This window comes from Ziziphus jujuba, chromosome 10 (genome assembly GCF_031755915.1).
Source record: "Ziziphus jujuba cultivar Dongzao chromosome 10, ASM3175591v1".
In the NCBI taxonomy this organism is placed as follows: domain Eukaryota; kingdom Viridiplantae; phylum Streptophyta; class Magnoliopsida; order Rosales; family Rhamnaceae; genus Ziziphus; species Ziziphus jujuba.
Window position 1 is genome coordinate 25,736,358 of NC_083388.1, and position 21,950 is coordinate 25,758,307.

General features: G+C 35.1%; 4 protein-coding genes across 13 annotated transcripts in view; 2 read left to right on the forward strand and 2 right to left on the reverse strand.

Annotated features, from left to right (window-relative positions):
• The window catches only part of LOC107412392 (probable glycosyltransferase At5g20260), a 15,462-nt gene extending 6,303 nt beyond the window's left edge, over nucleotides 1–9,159 (forward strand). For 3 of the 5 annotated variants that reach the window (XM_048468129.2, XM_016020163.4, XM_048468127.2), the window contains 2 exons: nucleotides 266–620; nucleotides 793–1,633. In XM_048468129.2, coding sequence (XP_048324086.1) covers nucleotides 266–620; nucleotides 793–1,461 — 1,024 coding nt within the window. In that variant the 3' untranslated portion in view covers nucleotides 1,462–1,633. Of the gene's footprint in view, nucleotides 1–265; nucleotides 621–792; nucleotides 1,634–5,564; nucleotides 6,098–6,233; nucleotides 6,392–7,271; nucleotides 7,633–8,043 lie in introns of those variants that run through there. The other 2 variants (XM_016020162.4, XM_048468128.2) reach the window with 2 other exon arrangements.
• Nucleotides 9,048–12,376, reverse strand: LOC107412395 (probable U3 small nucleolar RNA-associated protein 11). 2 transcript variants are annotated; one of them, XM_016020165.4, is made up of 9 exons: nucleotides 12,221–12,376; nucleotides 11,183–11,273; nucleotides 11,009–11,099; nucleotides 10,797–10,888; nucleotides 10,614–10,707; nucleotides 10,447–10,526; nucleotides 10,160–10,243; nucleotides 9,441–9,540; nucleotides 9,048–9,350 (listed from the first exon to the last, which is right to left on the reverse strand). In XM_016020165.4, exons 2-9 carry the CDS (start codon nucleotides 11,236–11,238, stop codon nucleotides 9,258–9,260), a joined length of 690 nt encoding a protein of 229 aa, XP_015875651.1. In that variant the 5' UTR covers nucleotides 11,239–11,273; nucleotides 12,221–12,376; the 3' UTR covers nucleotides 9,048–9,257. The 2 variants fall into 2 exon arrangements, with proteins under 2 accessions (XP_015875651.1, XP_048324092.1); XM_048468135.2 differs by having other exon boundaries at nucleotides 11,183–11,340; nucleotides 12,221–12,367.
• A 712-nt stretch (nucleotides 12,377–13,088) lies between these two features.
• LOC107412398 (protein TRIGALACTOSYLDIACYLGLYCEROL 3, chloroplastic) lies at nucleotides 13,089–16,670 on the forward strand. Of its 4 annotated transcripts, XM_016020171.4 has the most exons (10): nucleotides 13,089–13,278; nucleotides 13,593–13,721; nucleotides 14,094–14,189; nucleotides 14,300–14,377; nucleotides 14,478–14,539; nucleotides 14,741–14,816; nucleotides 15,421–15,528; nucleotides 15,730–15,905; nucleotides 15,984–16,068; nucleotides 16,201–16,670. In XM_016020171.4, the coding sequence occupies exons 1-10, from the start codon at nucleotides 13,099–13,101 to the stop codon at nucleotides 16,237–16,239; spliced, it is 1,029 nt and encodes a 342-aa protein (XP_015875657.1). In that variant the 5' UTR covers nucleotides 13,089–13,098; the 3' UTR covers nucleotides 16,240–16,670. The 4 variants fall into 4 exon arrangements, with proteins under 4 accessions (XP_015875657.1, XP_060667750.1, XP_060667751.1 ...); XM_060811767.1 differs by lacking the exon at nucleotides 13,593–13,721; XM_060811768.1 differs by lacking the exon at nucleotides 13,089–13,278 and having other exon boundaries at nucleotides 14,078–14,189.
• Nucleotides 16,671–16,863: 193 nt separating this feature from the next.
• Nucleotides 16,864–20,503, reverse strand: LOC107412397 (receptor-like protein CLAVATA2). Of its 2 annotated transcripts, XM_025070939.3 has the most exons (3): nucleotides 20,193–20,503; nucleotides 17,684–19,923; nucleotides 16,864–17,289 (listed from the first exon to the last, which is right to left on the reverse strand). In XM_025070939.3, the coding sequence occupies exon 2, from the start codon at nucleotides 19,902–19,904 to the stop codon at nucleotides 17,709–17,711; it is 2,196 nt and encodes a 731-aa protein (XP_024926707.1). In that variant the 5' UTR covers nucleotides 19,905–19,923; nucleotides 20,193–20,503; the 3' UTR covers nucleotides 16,864–17,289; nucleotides 17,684–17,708. The 2 variants fall into 2 exon arrangements, with proteins under 2 accessions (XP_024926707.1, XP_015875656.1); XM_016020170.4 differs by having other exon boundaries at nucleotides 17,684–20,501.
• Nucleotides 20,504–21,950: the final 1,447 nt, after the last annotated feature.

Consider the following 21,950-nt stretch of genomic DNA (forward strand, 5'->3'; position numbering starts at 1 on the left):
ATGGAGCTTACTTCCTTTTTGGACTACTTAATTACGTCTTCTGGGAATCTTTTCATTCTCTCTAAGGTTTTTGTAGTTTTTCAATTTTGTATTTTTCGTATTTATTTTTCTGAATGGTCCACATGCTTGCTAAAGAAAAATTTGTCCTGTGTCTTTATATTGTGGATGGCCATGGCGCTGATTTATACTCTATGCTTATCCAAAATTATTATATTTTTGGCCTTTATTTATTTATTTATATACTTTTGGGGCATTTAATTAATAGGAGTCATATAGAGATGGTCAAGAGATTCAAGATATGGGCGTACAAGGAAGGAGATCTACCAATGGCTCATAACGGCCCAACAACATACATATACTCCATTGAAGGCCAATTCATTTTCGAGATGGAAACTCGGCCAAGCCCATTTATGGCCCAACATCCGGATGAGGCCCATGCATTTTTCATACCTTTGAGTGTCTCCAAAATCACAGATTACCAATTCAGACCTCACCATGAAACATTTTTTCATCGCTTGGTTCGAATTTTCAAAGACTATATCTTTGTTATTGCTGATAAATACCCTTATTGGAATAGAAGCAGTGGAGCTGACCATTTCATGGTTTCTTGTCATGATTGGGTAAAGCTCTTATATAGTTTGTTACCACATCATTTTATTTGCTTCTTTTATTTCTCAATGTTAAGAGATTCGAATTTGGAATCATTGGTTGAGAAAAAATATGGATTCCATTATTTGCTACTTCTATGAATCTTGTTTGATGACCAGTCAATTTTAATGATCAACTTTTCAGGCATCAAGAATTGAACGTAAAAACCACAAGCTCTATGAGAACTTCATGAAAGTGCTATGCAATGCTAACACCTCTGAAGGATTCAAGCCCACAAGAGATGTCTCAATACCAGAATACAACTTGAAGGCATTCAATCTTGGTCCACCCCGTCTCGGTCAGCCACCGGATAAGCGGCCGATTCTTGCTTTCTTTGCAGGTGCAGCGCACGGTGACATAAGGGACATTTTGTTCAAGTATTGGAAGGACAAAGATGGGGAAGTCCAAGTGTATGAAAATCTTGACAAGAAGAAGAACTACCATGGACTAATGGGACAAACTAAGTTTTGCTTGTGCCCAAGTGGGTCAGAAGTTGCAAGTCCTAGAGTGGTGGAGGCAATGTATGCAGGGTGTGTTCCAGTGCTTATTTCTGACTACTATGCGGTACCCTTTGATGATGTGCTTGATTGGAACAAGTTTTCTGTACAAATCCCACCAAAGAGAATACCTGAAATAAAGACAATCTTGAAGGGAATTCCACATAAGAAGTACTTGAAGTTGCAGAAGAGGGTTATGCAAGTTTCAAGGCATTTTGAATTGAACAGACCCGCTAAACCATTTGATGTGTTTCACATGGTTCTTCACTCTGTCTGGCTTAGAAGACTCAATTTTAGGTTACCAGTGGCCATTTAAACTTTAATTAATCTTTTGCATCATTTTACTGTTATTTAACATTGCTTTTGTATACTAGAGCCATTTTATAATTCACTCTGGACTAGTAGTTTTCTATTACTTTTCCCGATGTGTAATATTCAATTTGTTGTTATTATTATTATTTTTTAAAGAAGTTTTCTTTAAGAGGACAGATGAAACATGGTACTTTTTTTGCTGCATTTTTCCTTTAATGATTAATACCATATACTCATTAATTAATCATCAATGTTATTAATTTAATATATCACCTTCAAGTATCCTAAAGAGACTACTCTGGTCTCCGGGGGGTACCCTTTTGCTGTCCAAGAGTGCAATCCATATGGATGATACTTGATCATTAATTAGCTGCATATAACATTATAACTACTTATACAATTCAGCCATTCAATTGATTGTGTTTTCAAAACAATTATGTGTTTTCTTGCAGCAGTTGCAGCACCATTTCCTTCTCATCACCGTTCCTGTTCTCTTATTGTATTTCTTTATTCTCACTACTAAAGCAGAATTCACAAAGAGGTCTATCTACATTATCCATATGGACAAATCTCAAATGCCCTTGGCTTTTTCTGGCCATCACAACTGGTACTCCATCATTAATGGCCTCAGGCATGAGCATTCAATTTCCTCAACAAATCATGAGCTTCCATCTTCATCATTGCTCATATACAATTACAACAATGTGATTCATGGGTTTAGTGCATTTCTATCCTTGCATGAATTAGAGACTTCAAAAAAGTCAAAGAGAATTTCTCTTAGCTTATAGTGGTTCAAGTCCACATTTGATACCACTTACATACCAGAATTCCTAAAGCTTAATTATTCCACTATTGAATTATGGACAATCTAAAGTATGGTAAAGATGTTATTATTGCAATTATTTATAGTGGTACATGGCCAGAGAATAGAGGTTTCAAAGATATGGGTTTGAGTGCTAATATCCCAACTAAGTGGAATGAATCATGTGAGGAAGCTAGAGAAGATTTTAACCCTTGTGCAATTCCAATGTTCTTGGAGCTGGATACTTAAATGAAGGTTTGAAGAAAGCAAGATCTGGTAAAATGCAGTAAGGATTCAGCGAGAGATACATTAGGACATGGAACCTTGGTTTCCTCTATAGCTGTTGGAAACTATGTGAAACAGGCTTCTTATTTTGGCTATGCTACAGAAACTTCTAAAGGTACAGCTCCAAGCGCTCGATTTGCTGTATACAAAGTTGCATTGAACAAAGGAATGGACTCTTCAAATATGCTTGCTTGTATAGATCAGGCTATTTCTGATGGTGTCGATTTGATTTCTGTGTCCTTGCATGATAAGTTAGGGAATTGCCATTGTATAAAGATTCTATAGCGTTTGCCTTGTTAGCTGCTATGGGGGAGGGACTACCGGTAGTATGTTCTGCAGGATTCATTGGTCCAACCACTGGGAGTGTAAAAAATGAATTCCCATGGGTCTTGACTGTTGCAGAAGGCACAATGAAATAATCTTCAATTTGCTTCTACTCTAGCAATGGGATCAGGCTTCATCAATCCAAATCAAGCACTTGACCCAGGTTTGGTTTATGATGCAACAAATTTTACTAATGATCAATTTTATTCTATTACCAGGTCAAGTAACTATGACTGTTCAGACCCATCTTTTGTTCTCAATTACCCATTGTTTATTGTCTTTTACAATGCAATATCATCGTTGGTAGTCAAAAAAATTCAGAGAACCGTTACGAATGTTGAAGAAGGCAGCGTGACATAAGGTTTTGGTGACAGCAGAAGCACCATTTGGTTCAGAAGTTGTGGTGACACCAAAAAGAACTAGTGCTTAGAACAAGATATGCGAAGAAATCTTATACTGTCATGATAAAAATATAAAAGTAACAAGAAAGATGAAATTGCATTTGGTGGATAAAATGAAAAGCATAAGGCGAGAAGTCCAAGTGTCTTGTTCCCTGAGTTTGATAACTGAGTTTATGGAGTATTATATATGGGAAGTAAGCAAAAAAAACGAAAAAAAAAAGGGAAATAGAAGGAGAAGAAGAAATAAATTACTAAAGCAGAGAAAACAGAGGACCTAGAATATAATTGCCAATGAGAATGCGTACTTTTTTTTTTTTGGGGTAGAAGAAAAAAATACATTCTTGTTTGTAAGATACATGGTATAAAGTACTAAATTTAGAACATGATGGAATTCTAATGTTGATTATAATGAAGAAACATATTCGCAAAATTTAGATTGCTACATTACCTGATGGAATTATACCAAACAATATCTATATATATATATATATATATATAAGGGTAATAAAATAGTGTAGCAAAATCGAAAACCGTTGATGCATAAATACCAAAACTGAACACAATCTTGAAGGAAACTCAGTAGAGCTAGCAAAACCGACAAGTAGCCATATTGATGCATTTCATATATACACTTAAAAAGAAACAATGATTTTAGTGTTTTTCTATCTCTAGATAAATGGTTAAGGTTTTGCAATCCTTAAAAATATTTTAAAGCCTTTAATTCACTCAGATTTTGAAAAGAAGTTAATATTAGAGAAACTATTCACTAAACTCCTTCTAAATCCTATAACCTATTTGGTTGGCCAAGTACTAATTCACAACAAATTATAGACATATAAACAGAATATTAACTCAATAAGGAAACATATATTGTCATGATGTTTAAGAGAAATTCTATAAGTGTGTACGTGCTATGTATTGAGAACTAATGCCCTCTCCCTTAATGAGAATCTAACAATAAGGCAAAGAGAGTTATAATAAACACCATTGGTTTTGCATACTGACTTATTATATCCTCAATTCTCATCACGCTTAAAGGCAAGTTGCAATAAACCGAAAGACATTGTTCCTTAGCAAATGTATACTTATGTATATTTCAGGGTATTTGACTTGAACATATTTATATATCTATATGCATGCATGCATGTATGCATGTATGTACGTCTTCCAAGTTATTAATTAATAACAAGTGGCTCTTCTTTCTTTGTATGGTTTTTATTTCGTTGTTAACCCTGATCCTATTTATAAGTCTATGTAGGTTACAATATTGTTCTCGGGCTCATGCAACGATTCAAAATAATTTAGCCTTTTCAAGTAAAACGGTGCAAGTACATTAGAAGAAAAGGAATTATGTTTCCGGAGTCTCTAATTTTGGTTGTGGAAAAGTAATTGCAAAAGCTATTTCTCCAATGGTTAGATTGGTTGTTTACATGGTTATTTGGCATGGCAAGATCATTACTTTTGATGATGTTCTTGCCTGTATAGATCAAGCACTTGTTCACATTGTGAACTTTATAGAATTGTTACTTTCGAAGAAAGTACATCCTCAATCTCAATAAAAATGATAAGCTTTATAGGATTGTGCACAAAATTTTTTCATTGATTTCTATTGTTATATTGAATATTAAAAGAGAAAGTATATATATTATATTGGTTAAATTTGGTAATCAAAGACTAATTTCTATATCTTCATATTTTTTGACGAAATATGACACTAGGAAAAAGGAACAAAAGAAATTGAAGCAGGACAACTCAGAATTAAACTATGCAACTGAATGGTTAACATGTGAATTTGGTATAGGTTAGTTTAGAAAGAGTAGGACATAAAAATATATGGTTGACATTCAAGTGCAGAGGATCTACTTAGCAAAGTATGTTTTGTCCTGTATATATTCTTTGTTTTGAATTTTATCATATTGATGAAGCTAATATAGATGTACAGTACAATTCATTAATTAAACATTAATCTAGGAAGAGGTTTTTCGCCTTTTTTTTTTTTTTTTTAATTTAGGTTTTTTGTTTGTTTTTGCTCCAAGTCACCGATGAAATGGTCATGATATTTGCCATCTATCTCATTTATGTAATACTCACCCCAAAAAAAAAAAAAAAAAAATTCTCACTTATGTAATGGTAAAGCACTAGCATTAAAAAATTGCTGGCATTTATTGACATCTAAAATGGATTTTCCCAACTCACGAATTTCTCTGTTTATTATGTTGAATTTAGAGTTGGATTTCCTTTCGCACATGTAGTAGCAGTGCATATGAATTTGGTGAGGAAATTTCACATGCCTTCCATGAATTCTGAAACTTCACCATACCGCATCACAAATAAATATTATCATAATCTAACCCCAGTTTTGATTCTCGAAAACATTAAAAAGTTGGGCTTGACGTGGCAGCAAAAGAGCGGAGTCAAATTGGTTGAAATGGAGTACTGTATCATGTTTTGGATTTCATAAATAATGGTCACCCCCATTCCTAAACCGCACCAAGAAAAAAACAAAAACATAAAGAAAAAGCATACTATAGCACTAATGAACCATGGAAACTATGGAATTCCGTTCACCATATTTACTCTTAACATTCCTCGTCCTCTCTCTCACTGCCCTCTATTTCTCTCCCTTAAACCAAATCCATTTTTCTATCAAATTATCTTCCTCTTCCTCTTCCTCTTCCTCTTCCTCCTCCACAACTTCATCATCTACTCCCCACCAAACACAGAACCCAGAACCAGAACCAGAATCATTACCGACGGTGGGGGAGTCTCTCCTCCGGCAAAGCCCTCCATCCACCATAACCACTCAAATTGTCCCAGACCATGTTAAAGTAAGCAAATTTACTATACCCTTATGGAGTTTTTGGATTATATAAAAATTCTCTCCTTTTTTTTTTTTTTTTTTTTGTATACTTAGTTTTTTTCATTTTAATTTATAATTATAGTTTATTGGTTTTTAATGAGCAGAAGAATGAGAGTAGTGGTATAGGGAAGGTTGAAGAAGGTTTGGCAGAAGCAAGAGCTGCTATACACAAAGCAATTCGCACAAAGAATTATACATCAGATAGCCATGAGATTTACATTCCAAGAGGAACTATCTACAGAAACGCCTACGCTTTTCATCAGTTGAGTTCTTTCCCCTTTCTTTTTTTTTTTTTGGGAACAAATATTTATAAAAATAAAAATAATAATGTTTTATGAAAACGTGTACTTGTTAGGAAGATATTCTTTGGATTTGTTTTTTGAAAATGCTGCCAAAGTATTAAGGACCTTTCCTATACCATTTTGTACAAATCATTTTTTTAATTATTCAGTGTACTATTAAATGCTTTCGTTTGGCCAAAGCAACCTTTTTCTCAATTATTAGCTTCTTTTTTCGTCCTGGAATCTTCTGATATTATATATATATATATATATATATATATATATGTATATTATACATGTTTATTTTAATTAAAGAGGTCTACATCCTTTGATTGCTTTCATTGGCCCATTTGGTCCCGCTGGTTTTTTGGTGGTGATGATGAATGATACACTTTTTGGCCATCTAGACAAACTAAAAATTTCTCTACCAAATTATTACCATTTTATTAAATATGTTCAATTTACATGACCATTTCAAACTGTTTCCTTTCTTTATCACCAATTTTCAAAATTGTGTATAACATACAAATAAAGAATTAGAAAATGATATAATTTTAAACGCCACATCACCATTTATAGTAATATTTTCCATTTCTTTTCCCTTTTGTTTTCCTTATACTTTGAGCCACTTTGCTGTCCTAGTACTTTAGCCCAATCCCAAGTTATCCGTCGTGACTCTGAAATTGATGTCCACATTAAAAGAATTTCCTCTCATATTTAATTCAATATTAAAAAAAAAAAATTAAATATTATTTTCTGCGTATAATGCAAGTTTGATGTAAGACTTTTCATTTATTTATTTAATTTTTTTGTTTTTGTTTTTGTGTGTATATTTTTAACGTTTTGTGTGTAAAACAATAGGAGTCATATAGAGATGGTAAAGAGATTCAAAATATGGGCTTACAAAGAAGGAGAACATCCATTGTTTCATAGTGGGCCAATGACTTATATTTACTCCATAGAGGGCCAATTCATTGATGAATTGGACTCTAGTGGAAAAAGCCCGTTTTTGGCCCAAACTCAAGACGAGGCCCATGCGTTTTTCGTACCGGTCAGCGTGAAGAGAGTCGCCGATTACCTCTACGATCGGTCTGATTCTTATTCCTTTCATGGCCGATTGGTCCGCATAGTCACCGACTATATTAATGTGGTTGCCCAAAAATACCCCCATTGGAATAGGAGCAGAGGAGCCGACCATTTTATGGTCTCTTGTCATGATTGGGTATGATTGTCAATTCACTCTTCAATTTTCCAAACGTTCCATTTTTTATTTCCGACCAAATATGTGCATGCACAATACATTCGTTTCTTAAGGGATACTTAAAGAGTAAAAATCTTCATTCTCGGATCTGGGTTTGAAACATGAGCATGCAATCTTTTCAATTAATCAAATAAAATAAACACTTCCCCATATATATATATATATATATATATATTGGATAAATAAAATAATACATGCATGCACGTGCACTTTTTTTATAATATAATTTTTGAACGATTAGTGGTTTAAATTTAGGAAATGGGCCATTGGGCTAGCACTACTGAGCTACTGATTAGATTCTAGATACACCCAAAACAAAACTCTATACAATCATTTCATTGAACTTGCATTTCTCGCTTTGAATTTTTGCAGGCACCAGAAATCATAAACGATGACATGAAGTTCTACAAGAACTTCATAAGAGTTTTATGCAATGCCAACACTTCCGAAGGATTTGAACCTAATAGAGACGTCTCATTGCCGGAGTATAACTTAGCAGCTAACCATCTTGGACCTCCTCGTCTTGGCCAACCTCTTAAAAACCGTTCAATCCTTGCCTTCTTTGCCGGTGGAGCTCATGGAGACATTAGGAAGTTTCTGTTTGAGCATTGGAGGGACAAAGATGATGAAATTCAAGTTCATGAGTACCTTCCGAAGGGACAAAACTACCACCAAATAATGGGACGGACAAAGTTTTGTCTTTGTCCAAGTGGGTCTGAAGTAGCTAGTCCTAGAGTTGTGGAGGCAATGAGTGCTGGTTGTGTTCCTGTTCTTATTTCTGAGTACTATTCGTTACCCTTTGGTGATGTTCTTGATTGGACAAAGTTTACTATACAAATCCCACCAAAGAGAATACCAGAGCTCAAGACAATCTTGAAAGCAGTGTCACAGAGGAGGTTTTTGACATTGCAGAAGAGGGTTTTGCAAGTTCGAAGGCATTTTGAACTGAACCGACCTGCTAAACCATTTGATGTATTTCATATGATTCTTCATTCTTTGTGGCTTAGACGGCTTAACATTAGGATACCAGATTGATTTTTTAACAATCAGATAGCATTTCCTTTTCCCCATTTATAACCATTGTTTTACTATAATTTCTTAGTTCAATAGGTTACTTTTACTGCTTGAGCCTAATAATGTTAGTTTTCGAGTATTTTTCTAGGGTCTTATGCAGTCGCTTCGTGAATATAAAATAAGCTGAAAATGGTTTCTTTTGTTTTTCATACCTTTATATTTAACACAGTCAAAGCACAAAAATAACTTTATATAAGAATCAAGGAGTGATTGATAGGTAGATAAGCATACTGTTAGCTACAGATTTTGAAGATTCTTTCAATTTTAGTGTCAATGTGTATACCATACACAATTATCCAGCATAAATAAATTGAAAAAGCTATAATATAAATTAAGAAAGATGTGTCTTGGAACTTGGTTACAATAATTATGTTATACTCTAAAACCCAACACAAAAAAAAAAAAAAGGATAAATCTACAGTTGGAAATGAGAGCCAACCCTGAAATATTGTAGTACAAAAATTCTGAAAGACAGAGAAAGAAGCTCAAAGTAGATCAAGATGATGCCCTTCTCAACGCTTTCGCTCTGGACGCCATTTGTATACAGGTTTGGACGTGGGACAGACAATCTCATCCTCACGTAGCTTTCGCTTTCGTCCCTTTTTCTATTCATTTAACAAGATGTAATATTATTATCATATTCAATGCACAAACAGATAGCCGCATTGAAACCAGGAAAGGTTTAGATTCAATACCTGTAATTCCTTCTGCATTGTCATATCCATATAGATTTTCTCCAAGTCACTGACTCTGCTCCTCCTTGCTTCTAGTTCTCTGTAGGAAGAATCTGTTTTCCTGTCAACAGGAGGTAAGAGAATGAGACTTAAAAGTGATAATTTGCCTCCAATTCAGGACAGGAAAGGATGAAAAAGTAAAGATGGGTATGCAGAATAAAGGTAAATACCATGATATAAACAACTAAGTAAAGATTGGTATGCAGAATAAAGGTAGATGCCATGGCATAAACAACTATACAAATCCTAAAGATTTTCTTATATGACTAGTAGGCTCTCAAGAATAAAGGTAAATACCATGATATAAAGGTAAGTACCATGATATGCAGAATAAAGGTAGATGCCATGGCATAAACAGCTATACAAATCTTAAAGATTTTCTTATATGACTAGTAGGCTCTCAAGAATTCAGGCCAATTAGATGCAAGAAATAAATCATTCCACATATAAAATTCATGTTTAGCAACAACATAAACAAGTAATATATTAATAGCTAGACCAAATTTCAAAGTAATTCCATCCAACATGGAAAAACCACAGGTTTTCCATAAAAAAGGGACAGTGCCCTCTTTTTATAAACAGTAAACATTGACTTTGTGATAAACATCCAAGGCTCAGCTTCATGTTTCCATTTTTAAGTCAACAACATAATCCATCATGGAAAATATAATGGTAAATACCTTCTGATATGTTCAGGAATGCCATCAGATGCAGTCAACATTCGACCCTTTGAAGAACAAGATTGTATTTCTTTAGCCTCCTTCCTACAAGAAATGAGCAAAGGAGTTTTTAAAAAATCCATATGATTCTAAAGAGAAGAGAACTAATAATGATTCCACCTCTAATTTCAAAGTCAAAATCAGAAAAAGTTAGAAAACAAATGTAATCTATTATTATTATTTTTTTTCAGCTTTGCACAAAATAAATAAGTTCTATAAGGACTTTAATCAGAGAAGAGAACTCAAACCAGTCTTCAGCAAAATAGACATGTCTATTGGATGGGTGATTATCAAGAGAATGCAGCATGGCAGTCAACTTTTGAATTTTCTGCATCAAACAACTGATTGATCAACACCAACAGAAAGAATTCATAAACTTAATACAAGCATAACCTCTTGATAATGCGTTCATTACATTTTTCTCACTCTGTAATTTCTGGAGGATATATCCTATATCTTGGGTCTTCATAAGCATGAGCTCTTCTGGAGTGTATTTATTTGCCTGACTCCTAATGCAAAAGCTTGCAAGTCATTTAACTAACAATTAAAATGGTAAATGCTATGCTAAAGAAGCTTTAAACTAAGAGTTTTAATTTACTCTAATTTATGGACTCCACCAACAGTTTGAGTCTTGATCATCTTGAAGTAAAACTCATCTGGATTTCTAAAAGCCGCTTTCTCTTTGAGCCTCTGTAATTAAGCATAAAGTGTAAATTAGCCATGTCTGGGACTTAAATAAAAGCTGAAGCAAAAACAAGAGAAAAAATTGCAAATACCAAGAGACTGGTAACAAAGGCTTCACAAGCTTACCTGTATAGTCTCCTCCTTTTTGTGGAATGCTTTTGCACGCTCAACATAGTCCTTGTGCTTTTCAAGAAGCCCAAATTTTTTCCTTTCTTGCCTGGGAAAAAAAAAGTCATAAATTCATCATAGGATGCAGTAAAACACACAGAAAACCATATGAGGGGAACCAAGGGCACTTACGGTTGAGCTCGTTCCTTATGAGCTCGTCTGCTAACAGCATTCCTTAGGGATGACATGTTGAAAGAATAAAAGAGCAATCACCACAACCCCACTGTCAATGTAAGAAAAAAACACTGAAGTTCAGACAGCGTGCAAACTTTCACCATCATATGTAGAAACTGCAAACATCAACAACTATTCTCTAAAAACAACAAATTTCCAACTCATTAATTTACGAGCAAGTGAAATCCACAGCAAAAAGTACTAATAGCCAAAAGTTAATATCAAAGTTTCCAGTTGCCGTTAATTCTTGTCCATCTTTCCGATTAAAACTACCTTCCTCAGTTCCCTTTTCTGCCAGTGTTATACTTTTAACACAACTGATATCCAAAACCCATATACCCTAAGCACAACACAGGATAAAAGTTTATTTCAGCCTAACAAGCAGGATAAAAGCTATAAATTTTGATCCTTTTTATTCAAATCAGTTTAAGAACATAAAGGATAATGACATGAGGTTGTAGAATCAGGTGTCAGGTCCCCCAAGCTGCCTCTAAATTTAGCTTTGAAACAATCCATACTCATGTCTGCTACATTTACTTACACCATTAATGTTAGATATCGTCTTCGGGTTTCTTTTTACAAGGACTTGTTTATAGTTCTAAACCATCAGGTTAGTTTAATACTTGTGAGGAAATACAGGTTTTACACGGCTGTTTACACAGGGAAACGAATGAACTAGACTACACTAGGCTAGTTGATCATTGCGCTTTTAGCACAACATGCTAGCAAAAACCAAATAAAAACCACAGTACACAGACTTTCTTAACCTCCAATATTATACCACAGAAACCGCACAAATTCCCAACTTTTTATTTCTTATTTTATTTTTTTCCTTTTTTTCCGACCTAACAATCAAAAAGATACTGGTAATTTCTCAACCTCACCCATTATCAGTCTACCCAGCACCCAAAAAAAGAAAAAAAAAAAAAAAAAAAAAAAGAGAACAAGAATAAAAAAAAAAAAAGGAAATCTTGAAGAAGGGAAATAGAAAAATACCCTAAACGAGAATGACAGAGCAGGTCCGGTACGACTGCTTTGCTGCGTTGTTAGCGAATCGGCTGGGAGGTATAGAAGCCAGGGCTCGGAGTTCTATTCTATGTGCACTTTCTTTTTGGGCTTCTTCGGGTTTTGACAATCGGGTTATTGTGTTTGGTCAAGTATGACCTGCCAACGATTTAAAAAAGATAAATATATATCAAACAAATTTTTTTTTTCTTCCATTTTTTTAATTTTAAAAAAGTTAATTATTAATTAAGAACCCACAAAGAGGGAGAGTAATAGAAGAAGAAAAAATCCAGAAAAATAAAAAATAGACTGAGAGAATAAAATCGTAAAAGCCCCATACGGCATTGACCGATTGGTTCCAAGCTTACTGACTGTAGCGTGTATTTTTATTCCCATCCGGCCATACATACCTAACTTGCGAGTCCATATCGCTTTTGCTTTTCTCTCCGACAAGGCAACCATCAATGGAATCCGAATCCGCTCCAACTTAAAAGGAAGACAACCCCTGCTGCCCATAGAGACGCCATATATGACCATAACATTGTATCACAAGCCAACAACCTTGAATTTCTCTCACTCCCTTCAACCCAAAATCCCCATTTCGATTTTGCCTTCAATACTGACGGATTCATTTGGTTTCTGGGGGGTTTTTGGCCTTGGAAGCCTTCTGGGTCTGCTTCGGAATCACAAAATTCCAATACCCAGAACCTGAGTTGCCTGGATTCTGCTTCAAGTTCAAAGCTTTCTGTACCAACAACCTAAACATTGCTTCAGAAAAGGGTATTTGGTCGGCAAGTCCTTTTGGGTTTTGCTTCCTAATTTAGGAATTTGGGTAACCCAAGAAGCCGAATTATTTTCAACGGAAAAAAATGGTTTCTTTGTCGTGCTCGGTGTCATCTCCACTGATCATATGTAGTAGCTCATCTCGGTCGGCCACATTGGTGAGAACAATTAATCGCTGCAGTTATAAGCAGAAGAAAATCATTTGTGCTTGTATGGCGCCTCCGCAGAACCTGAGGAGTGAGGGATCCTTTCCTTCCAAATTCAATGTAAATGCTTTTCCATTCTTCCTTTCTCAACACCTGTTATAATGGTACACGGCAATTCAACTGTTCTTCGCTAGCTTAATTGAGAAATAATACCTGCAAATTCTACGCTTTTTATAGATTTGGATATTGAAATTATTTTTCAGAATTCCCAATATTCTCTTGGAGTAAACTCAATGCTGTCTTGTTCTGGACATCCTTTATGCTTTATCTGTCCATTATGTGATTACTGGTATTAGTTAGAGATACCTGTTATTTCACTGAATTTGATTTGGACAAGTTGTTGTTTTTGGTGGCTGACAATATTATATCACTAGGATCCGTGTAAGCCAGAGTATTTGAGCACAGTTCGTGACCCGGAAGATGATTCTGATATTCTAATCGAGTGTAGAGACGTGTATAAGTCATTTGGTGAGAAGCATATACTGAGAGGTGTCAGCTTCAAGGTGAATCTAATTTCTCCCCATTTCTTTTCATATTTTTCCTCTTCGATAAACCTCATCTATTTATGGATGTGAAATAAGTTTCCTAGTCCCTACCTTATCATTATGCCCGTCACTTTATTGGCATGGACTTTTAAGTTAGCAATATCAAACACACAGGAGAGATTTTTACTTTGACTTTGTTGAGGCTTGTACAATAAGTACATTGAGAATATGATAAACACATATTAGCAATTTGTGGGTTTTGTGTTTGGATATCTGCTCTTTTGTTTTCTTGTTTTTTTTGTTTTTTTAAGACTTTTATCGACTTTATTTTTTTCTCCTCATAAATCAATGTTTTTACTCCATTTATATCCTAGTGATGTTCTTCTATAGATTAGACATGGCGAAGCCGTTGGAATTATTGGGCCTTCTGGCACTGGGAAATCTACAGTATTGAAGATTATGGCAGGGCTTCTTGCTCCAGACAAGGTTAGTAAAATAAATAAATGGTGGTTTATTGCAATGTCCTTTTCTTAAATTATTTAGATTGAAATTTACCGAGCTTCAGTGGATTATGGATTATATTGTCATTAATGCAGGGAGATGTTTATATTCGCGGTAGAAAGAGAGCTGGTTTGATCAGTGATGAGGAGATTTCTGGCCTTCGAATTGGATTGGTAGATTTTGTTTTTAATTTTTATATGGTTATTTTCTCTGTGTTCTCTATGTTTATCAAGTCTAGAATGTATATAACTTAATTTACTTCTATTTTAACAGGTGTTTCAGAGTGCGGCACTTTTTGATTCTCTTACTGTTCGTGAAAATGTTGGTTTCCTTCTGTAAGACAGTCTAAATTACCTTTTACATCTTTTTTTATTGTTCTCTGCCATTTCTTTTGCAGAACTTAGCATAGATAAAATGTGAATGTTTGTTCAAAAATATTTCCTAAAGAAATAGGTAGAATTACTTTTTCTTCATTTCTTCCTTTTCTTTTCTTTTTTTTTTTTTTTTTTTTTTTTTTTTTTTTGGTTTTAATACAGATATGAAAACTCAAGCTTGTCTGAGGATCAAATTTCAAAGCTTGTGACAGAAAGCCTGGCTGCAGTTGGGTTAAAGGTATGCGATAAATGTCAATATTGGTCTGAGTTGAAACCACCTCGCCCATCTTTGTCACTTGGTTGGTGGAGAATGACCAGGTTCCTAATTTAAAAGCTTGACTTGTATGTTGTTCCCCCTCCTTCAGTCTCAGTGTCTTCTGTGATTATTGCAAATTTGCAATCTGGATTACAATAGTTTGAGTCCAATAGAGTTCACACTGTGTAAGGTTTCCTCTCATACATCTATAACCCTGAGGTAACACCGTAACAGACTTAATGAATAGAAGGATATGTGTAATCTCCTCTTCATGATCTTTGGGTGCTAATTATATTTGATGCAGTTCAGAGAATAATATTTGATTTGCCTTAATTGAGCCTGTTGAGGGGAAATAATTATATTTGATGCAGTTCAGAGAATAATATTTGATTTGCCTTAATTGAGCCTGTTGAGGGGAAATCTATCTTGCCTAAGCTTAAAAAAATTGCTTAATCAACCAACTCTTACAGCCAGAACCTGCATTGTGTGTTTTACACCATAGCCTTCCCCTAGTCTATCCATGCATGCATATACATTTAGCTTCTTGAGTTTTAGGTTTTTTCTCATTGATGTCTATTATAATTAGGATGTTGAGGATAGGTTCCCTTCTGAGTTGTCTGGTGGAATGAAAAAACGAGTTGCGTTAGCTCGGTCCATAATTTGTGACACTACAAAGAGAGCATTAGAGCCAGAGGTAACTTTTTCTTCCTTTGTTGTCTTTCATCAAGCTTGCAATCCAGTTTATGTTTCTTTTTTTCTTTTTCTTGTAGTTGAAAATAATTTCTCATTTCCTTCCTTTCTATCAGTTAATTGTATACCAACTATTTAAATGTGGACGTAAATATTTCTACAAGTTGGTCCTGTCTCCTAACAAGTCTTTCAAATCCTCAAGCAGGTGCTCTTGTACGATGAACCTACAGCTGGACTTGACCCTATAGCATCTACTGTCGTTGAAGATCTCATCCGATCTGTTCATGTGAAAGGTGAGGATGCAGTTGGAAAGCCTGGGTTGATAGCATCATACGTGGTTGTTACCCACCAACATAGTACCATTAGAAGAGCTGTAGACAGGTTATGCTCCATCCAGTTTTTGATTTCATATGTGATGATGTTATAGTTTGTCTGAATATACTTCTTCACTACGTATAGGCTAATATTTCTGTACGAGGGGAAAATTGTTTGGCAAGGGATGACCAATGAATTCACAACATCAACAAATCCAATTGTCCAACAGGTATTGACCAAAGTCCTTGGCAAGTATGTCAGAATCGTTCTAAAATATCATCATTTTTTTCTTTTCTTTTTTCTTTTTTTCTTTTTTTAATGAATGATGGTTACAGTCAATTTTCTTTTGGTGTGTTTTCAGTTTGCTTCTGGGAGCTTGGATGGCCCAATTAGATATTAGCTCCATAGTGGTGTATGATAAGAGTGATTGTTATTTGTTCCTGGTCCCATTGGAGTTTCCAGAAAAGAATGCTTGGAAATTGGTCATATGGGGCTTGTAGATTTAGAGGCTTTGCCCTCCTTTATCCACTCACAAGGAAGAAATTAGAGCTGACCAACAAAATTATTGGTCGTTAATAGATATCCATACATCTTTTAGGCGCAGCCTTGATTTAGAAGAGCCTGATTCTACATTATACTTTGTGGTGGCTTTGGCGGCAGCGGCTTATACCCCTGGCGGCTGGAGTTTTTGATATTTAATTTTTTGGATCTAAAACTGTCATTAATCTTAAGTGTAGTGGCAGAGATACGGAATTTGGTGCCTGTGCACTCCGAGAAACCAAAGGAAGATGAATTCTGAACTACATAAAAAAGTTGATATTCTTGATCGAATTTTAAGATGTTTTTGGTGCCTTGAAAGGTTTTACTTTTACCATATTATACTCATCATGTGCAATTAATTTTTTTTTAAAATTAATATAAAATAAAAATTGGGGTTTTTGTTAATTGAGAGATAAAGCCAAAAAAACAAGCGGTAGCTTAAGAGTGCAAAATGTAGTTAGCTCTGCTCTTAAGTAGATCAAAATTTGTTATAACATAAATAATCTCATCACTGGTATAACTTGAAAGGGTAATATTACAATGCATTCAGTAAGCGTTTGCATGCTTTTACAAGCTTAGAGAACCCCCCGAAAAAACAAAATAATAATGTTTCCCATATTTGGGAGAGCTGAGCCTTCATGGTGGCCTTGCTTTATTAATTTTGGATTGGTTAAGTCTCATCAACTGACAACTAAGAAATTGTTTCCTGGTTAATTTTTCTGTGTTTGTTTGGCTTGTTTTTTATCAACGATTGCGTACCATCTGCGTAAACCAATTTTGTCATTTTAGAAATGCCGCAACATTTTGTACCTTTCCAAAACTCATCCAACATTCCATGAAAGCCTATCCTCTTCATCTTTCCTCCCAAGAACGGCATTGACTTTGATCCCATCATTGCCATTAATTTTACCTGTGGAAACCAGGAAGAAAGAGCTTTAATGAATCAATTACTCAGTATGTATGACATGACATAGTCTCCTCTTTTTCCTTAGTTTGTCTTTTCAATGAAAGAGACTCATGCCGTTGGTTTAAGGGCAACAATGTTTGCTCTTCTAAGCGTCTAGGCTTTTGACTTGTGTCACCATAACATTGTTCCTACTTCCTAAGCTCAGAACCAAGCAATGAAAACCACCAAAAAATAAATAAATAAATAAGTTGGTCGATTGCCCAACGCTTCTTTGTAACTCATGGCAATGCTATTAGTCGTTTTTGTTTTGCATTAGTGATTATTTGTTCAATGACTAGGGATCAATTTTTTTGGTCTAGGAAAAAAATGGTTCACTGCTATAGTAATGGGAACTTACAATTTTCACCTCCACGGGCACTTCCTTAAACTTTTGTCTGGAGGATGTAGTTTCTTGATCGAGCAGAGCAAAAGAGAGCCACAACCCCAAAGTAGAAAGTAATGGAAGTGCTTAAACAGTATAGCCAAACAGAAATAGGCCCTTCAACATTTTCTTCTTCAAATGCCTTCCCTGGCTCCACTGGGAGGCTTTCTGAGTCGCACCCTTCACCAGATGACTCCACACACAAGTTTGGGTTTCCAGCAAATGCCCCAGGAAACCTCCCATATCCTTGCTTCTCTGGGACAAAACCAGAGAAACCATTAAATGACAGATTCAGTATGGTTAAATCTTGAAGCCTGGAAATGTTTCCTGGGACTTGACCAGAAAAAGAATTATGTGACAAGTCCAAGACCCTCAAACTCCGCATCTTCTCCAAGCTCAGAACTTGACCATGCAGAACATTGTATGATAAATTCAAGTATTCCAGACCCTGCAGTCCAAAAAACCCCCCTGGAATCTCCCCATCTAGTGAATTATAAGAGAGATCAATCCCAACCATTGAAGATAGAATGTAACTGAAGCGTAATTCGCTGCTACCAGCTACAATAATAGAAATTTGGGTATCCAAATTTTGCATTGGAACAATTGGCTCCTTTAGCATTTTACCAGTGCCACCACCATTGTTGAAATTCCTGCTTACATTAAAATTACCATCCGGTATAAAACCAGAAAATTTGTTGCCAGAGAAATCCATCAATTGCATTTCTTCAAATGTGAACAGCCAACTGGGTAGATTACCATTGAACTTATTCCGAGCCAGGGACAGATACCTGAGGTTTGACCATTTGGTGATTGCATCATTTAAAGTTCCAGAGAGATTGTTGGAGCTCAAATCTACAATCTCCAGTGATTTACAGCCTGCCAAAGTTAGTGGGATCTCACCAGAAATCATGTTGTTGCTAATGTCCAGTATCTTCAAGCTATCCAATGCATCAAGCTCCGGTTGAATTTCGCCAGAAAGGTTGTTGTTGTTGACTATTAACGCCAGTAGCTGAAAACAACCAACTATGTTCAATGGAATTGAACCTGACAACAAGTTGTGTGAGAGATCAATCACTTGGAGATAAGTTAAATTTCCAATTCTAGCTGGAATTTCCCCAACAAGAAGATTATGCGAAAGGAACAATGCCTGCAAACTTTTCAGTTCTGTAATCTTCAGTGGTATTTCACCAGAGAAACGATTGTGAGAGAGGTCCAGTAAAAGAAGCCCAGATTTCTCAGTAGTCACTGCAATCTTGCTAGGAAGAGGACCTGACAAATCATTGTTACTAAAATCCAAGACTAAAAGCTTCTCTGTAAACACAAGTCTAGGAGGTATCTTATAGGTCAAATGATTGAAAGAAAGGTTCAGATGAGTCAGAGCTTGAAGTGAAGCAATACATGTTGGTATTCCTCCCACAATCGAATTGTTAGCTACATTCAAAACAGTAAGGGATTGAGCAGAAGCAGAGAAACAAGGCAAAGTACCCGAAAACTGATTGGACTCGAGATTGAGATAAACCAAAGCTTGGTGAAAATCACTAAGACCACCTGATAAATAGTTGTTCCCAAGATCCAAATGCTTCAGAGATTCCAAGTACAACAACCTTTCAGGAATTTCTCCTCTAAAAGAATTAAATCCCATATCAAGTTTCTCCAACTTTGTTGAGAAATTACCAACCCACCAAGGAACAAGGCCTCCCAAATCCCTGTTCCCATTCAAAACGAGTTCTCTTAACTGCCTCAGCCTCATGAGCGAGTCAGGCACAACCCCATGAAATCTATTGTGGCTAAGATTCAAGGTTTTGAGGCTCTGCAGGTTTCCGAAACAGCCGGGGATCGGGGTTGTAAAGTTGTTTTCCGACAAAACCAACTCTTCAAGAAATGGAAATTTGCACAAACTAGGATGAATTTGGCCCGACAAGTTCATGTTGGTCAAGTTAATCGAAATCACACGACCAGTCTGGTTCTCACAGAAGGTTCCAGTCCAGTTGGAACAGTTAGAACCAACCCAGCTTGACAAACTCCGGCTAGGATCTTGGACCCTTGACTTAAACAGAAAAAGCGAAGTTTTGTCTTCTGGGTCCAGATCAACACACTGAGAGAAGTTCGAGCAAAGCAGCATAACAAACACCAGGGGCAAAGCATGCAACATTAGAGGTCTACATGCGCAAAAAACAGAAACCCATCTCTTTCCCATGAGCGAAAAGATGGAAAATCTGAGAGAGTAAAGTGTATGAGAAAGCGAAAGAAGGGGATGGAATGGAAAGCAGTGAAGTGGCAGGAAGTGTAAATCAGAGCTTCAAAACGGGGCCAAAAAAGCTAAAAAAACCCATCTTGTTGAGAAGAAGCAAGAATTATGGACAGGTGTAAGTCACAGACTCACATCGAGAAAGAAAAAAAATAAAAATAAAAATTTGAAGGAAACAAAAACATAAATGGAGGATGAGGAAAAAAAAAAACAAGAAAAAAAAGATTTGAAACTTACAGATGAGAAAGAAATAATGTAGGAATTTTGTTGGGAATTTAAGGCTGCCTAGGAAGTAGGAGGAACAGACATTCTCTTTCTTTCATCTTTGCTATCTTTGTTGAGATTAAGACTTAGAAGGAATATATTTATGTCTAAAGCCATTAAAGCTTGGTTTGCCCAGCTTGGGAATCAAAATCTTTTCTTTCTCTCTCTCTTTCTCTTTCTCTTTCTCTTTTTTTTAAGTTGGAGCATATATGTGTGGGGGACTCATTGGCTTACATTTTGCATTCTGAATGGTCTGGTGGTGTGACTGCCTCCCTATGCACCCCCCAACTGCTCCACTTTCCAGCCGCGTGCGGTCACGCTCCACCGTTGATGGAACTTATTATCATGGCCCATCAAACTTGGTTCCAGTTCAAATGCTTTTGGGCTTCTTTGTTCAATGGAAGTTTTTGATCCAAAAATCTCAACCACCGACTCGACTGCTATTTTATTTAGGCCTACGTTTTATAGTGCAATATTTTATATACAATCTATCTTACACAAATTTTTACATAGATATACATTTTTTTTTCAAGTAAAAAAAAAAAAAAAAAAAGGTGTTAAAACTAAACAATGTTCAAAGTTTCTTATTTATTTACTTATTCGCTTTGAATGTCAAAATTAAGACAATAAATATAAATTAATCTTTTAAAACCGGCATGTTAAACATGCATGATATTCTTTAACTTTCTCTCTCTTTTTTTTTAAAAAAAAAAAAACTGAAAAAATAATAATTAGTATGAGGCCTAACATTAGCGACCAAGTTAGGCCGTGTCATTGTCCAAAAAAAAAAAAAAAAAAACAAAAAGTCAGGCCGCGTCACCAATATTCAATAGCTATGATGGTAATGTGATATTTTTCTTCTTCTTCTTTTTATATGTAATTATTGGTAACCTCGACAGTTTATGATTTGGCAAAGGAAGTAATATATATCAAACCTTATCCTTTTAACAAAATTTCGGTATAATATAAGATCCTTTTTCGTTCAAAGCATATATATATTAGAAGCAACAAACTTCATTATTTTTTAGTTTTAATAAACTGATTTTGCATGAATTATTTCAATTATGAGTAAGACTTTCTAAAATTAATGTATAAACTTAATTATTCTTGTTACCAGCCCATATTTTCAATAATCCTAATTGGTAATGGCCAATGGTATTAACCTTTAAATCATGGATTCAATGAGACATAGAGTTATATATCCCCTAATATATATAAATATATGTATGTGTATAATCTCATTATCCTACAAGATGAAGTTTAGAATATTTTTACTATTTTAATGTTTCACATAGTATTTGAAGATGCTATATATTTTGCAACATGTTTAAAGATATTGAGATATCTACGATATTTTAAACTGTATTCTTCGCAAAAAAAATTTCATATATATATATATATATATGTATTATATCAGACAATCACATAGTTTACAAACTCATCAATTATAATAAATTATATAATCTATTAAATATAACCAATAAATTACACGTAAATGAGACATAATGCTCACCATAATTTGTAGAAAATATGTATATAATCAGAGTTAATCACAGATATTAGCCCAAACTTAAAAAATCAGCAATCACAGTTTAGATTTACCGTTCTACAAGTACAAGCATGAATGGATGGGACTTTCTGTGGAGAGCTTTATTGGAGGAGACTATATCTCCGTTAACGATGTAGTAGGCCTTTGTCAATTTTAGAAATTCAAATTTGGCATGGATGCTG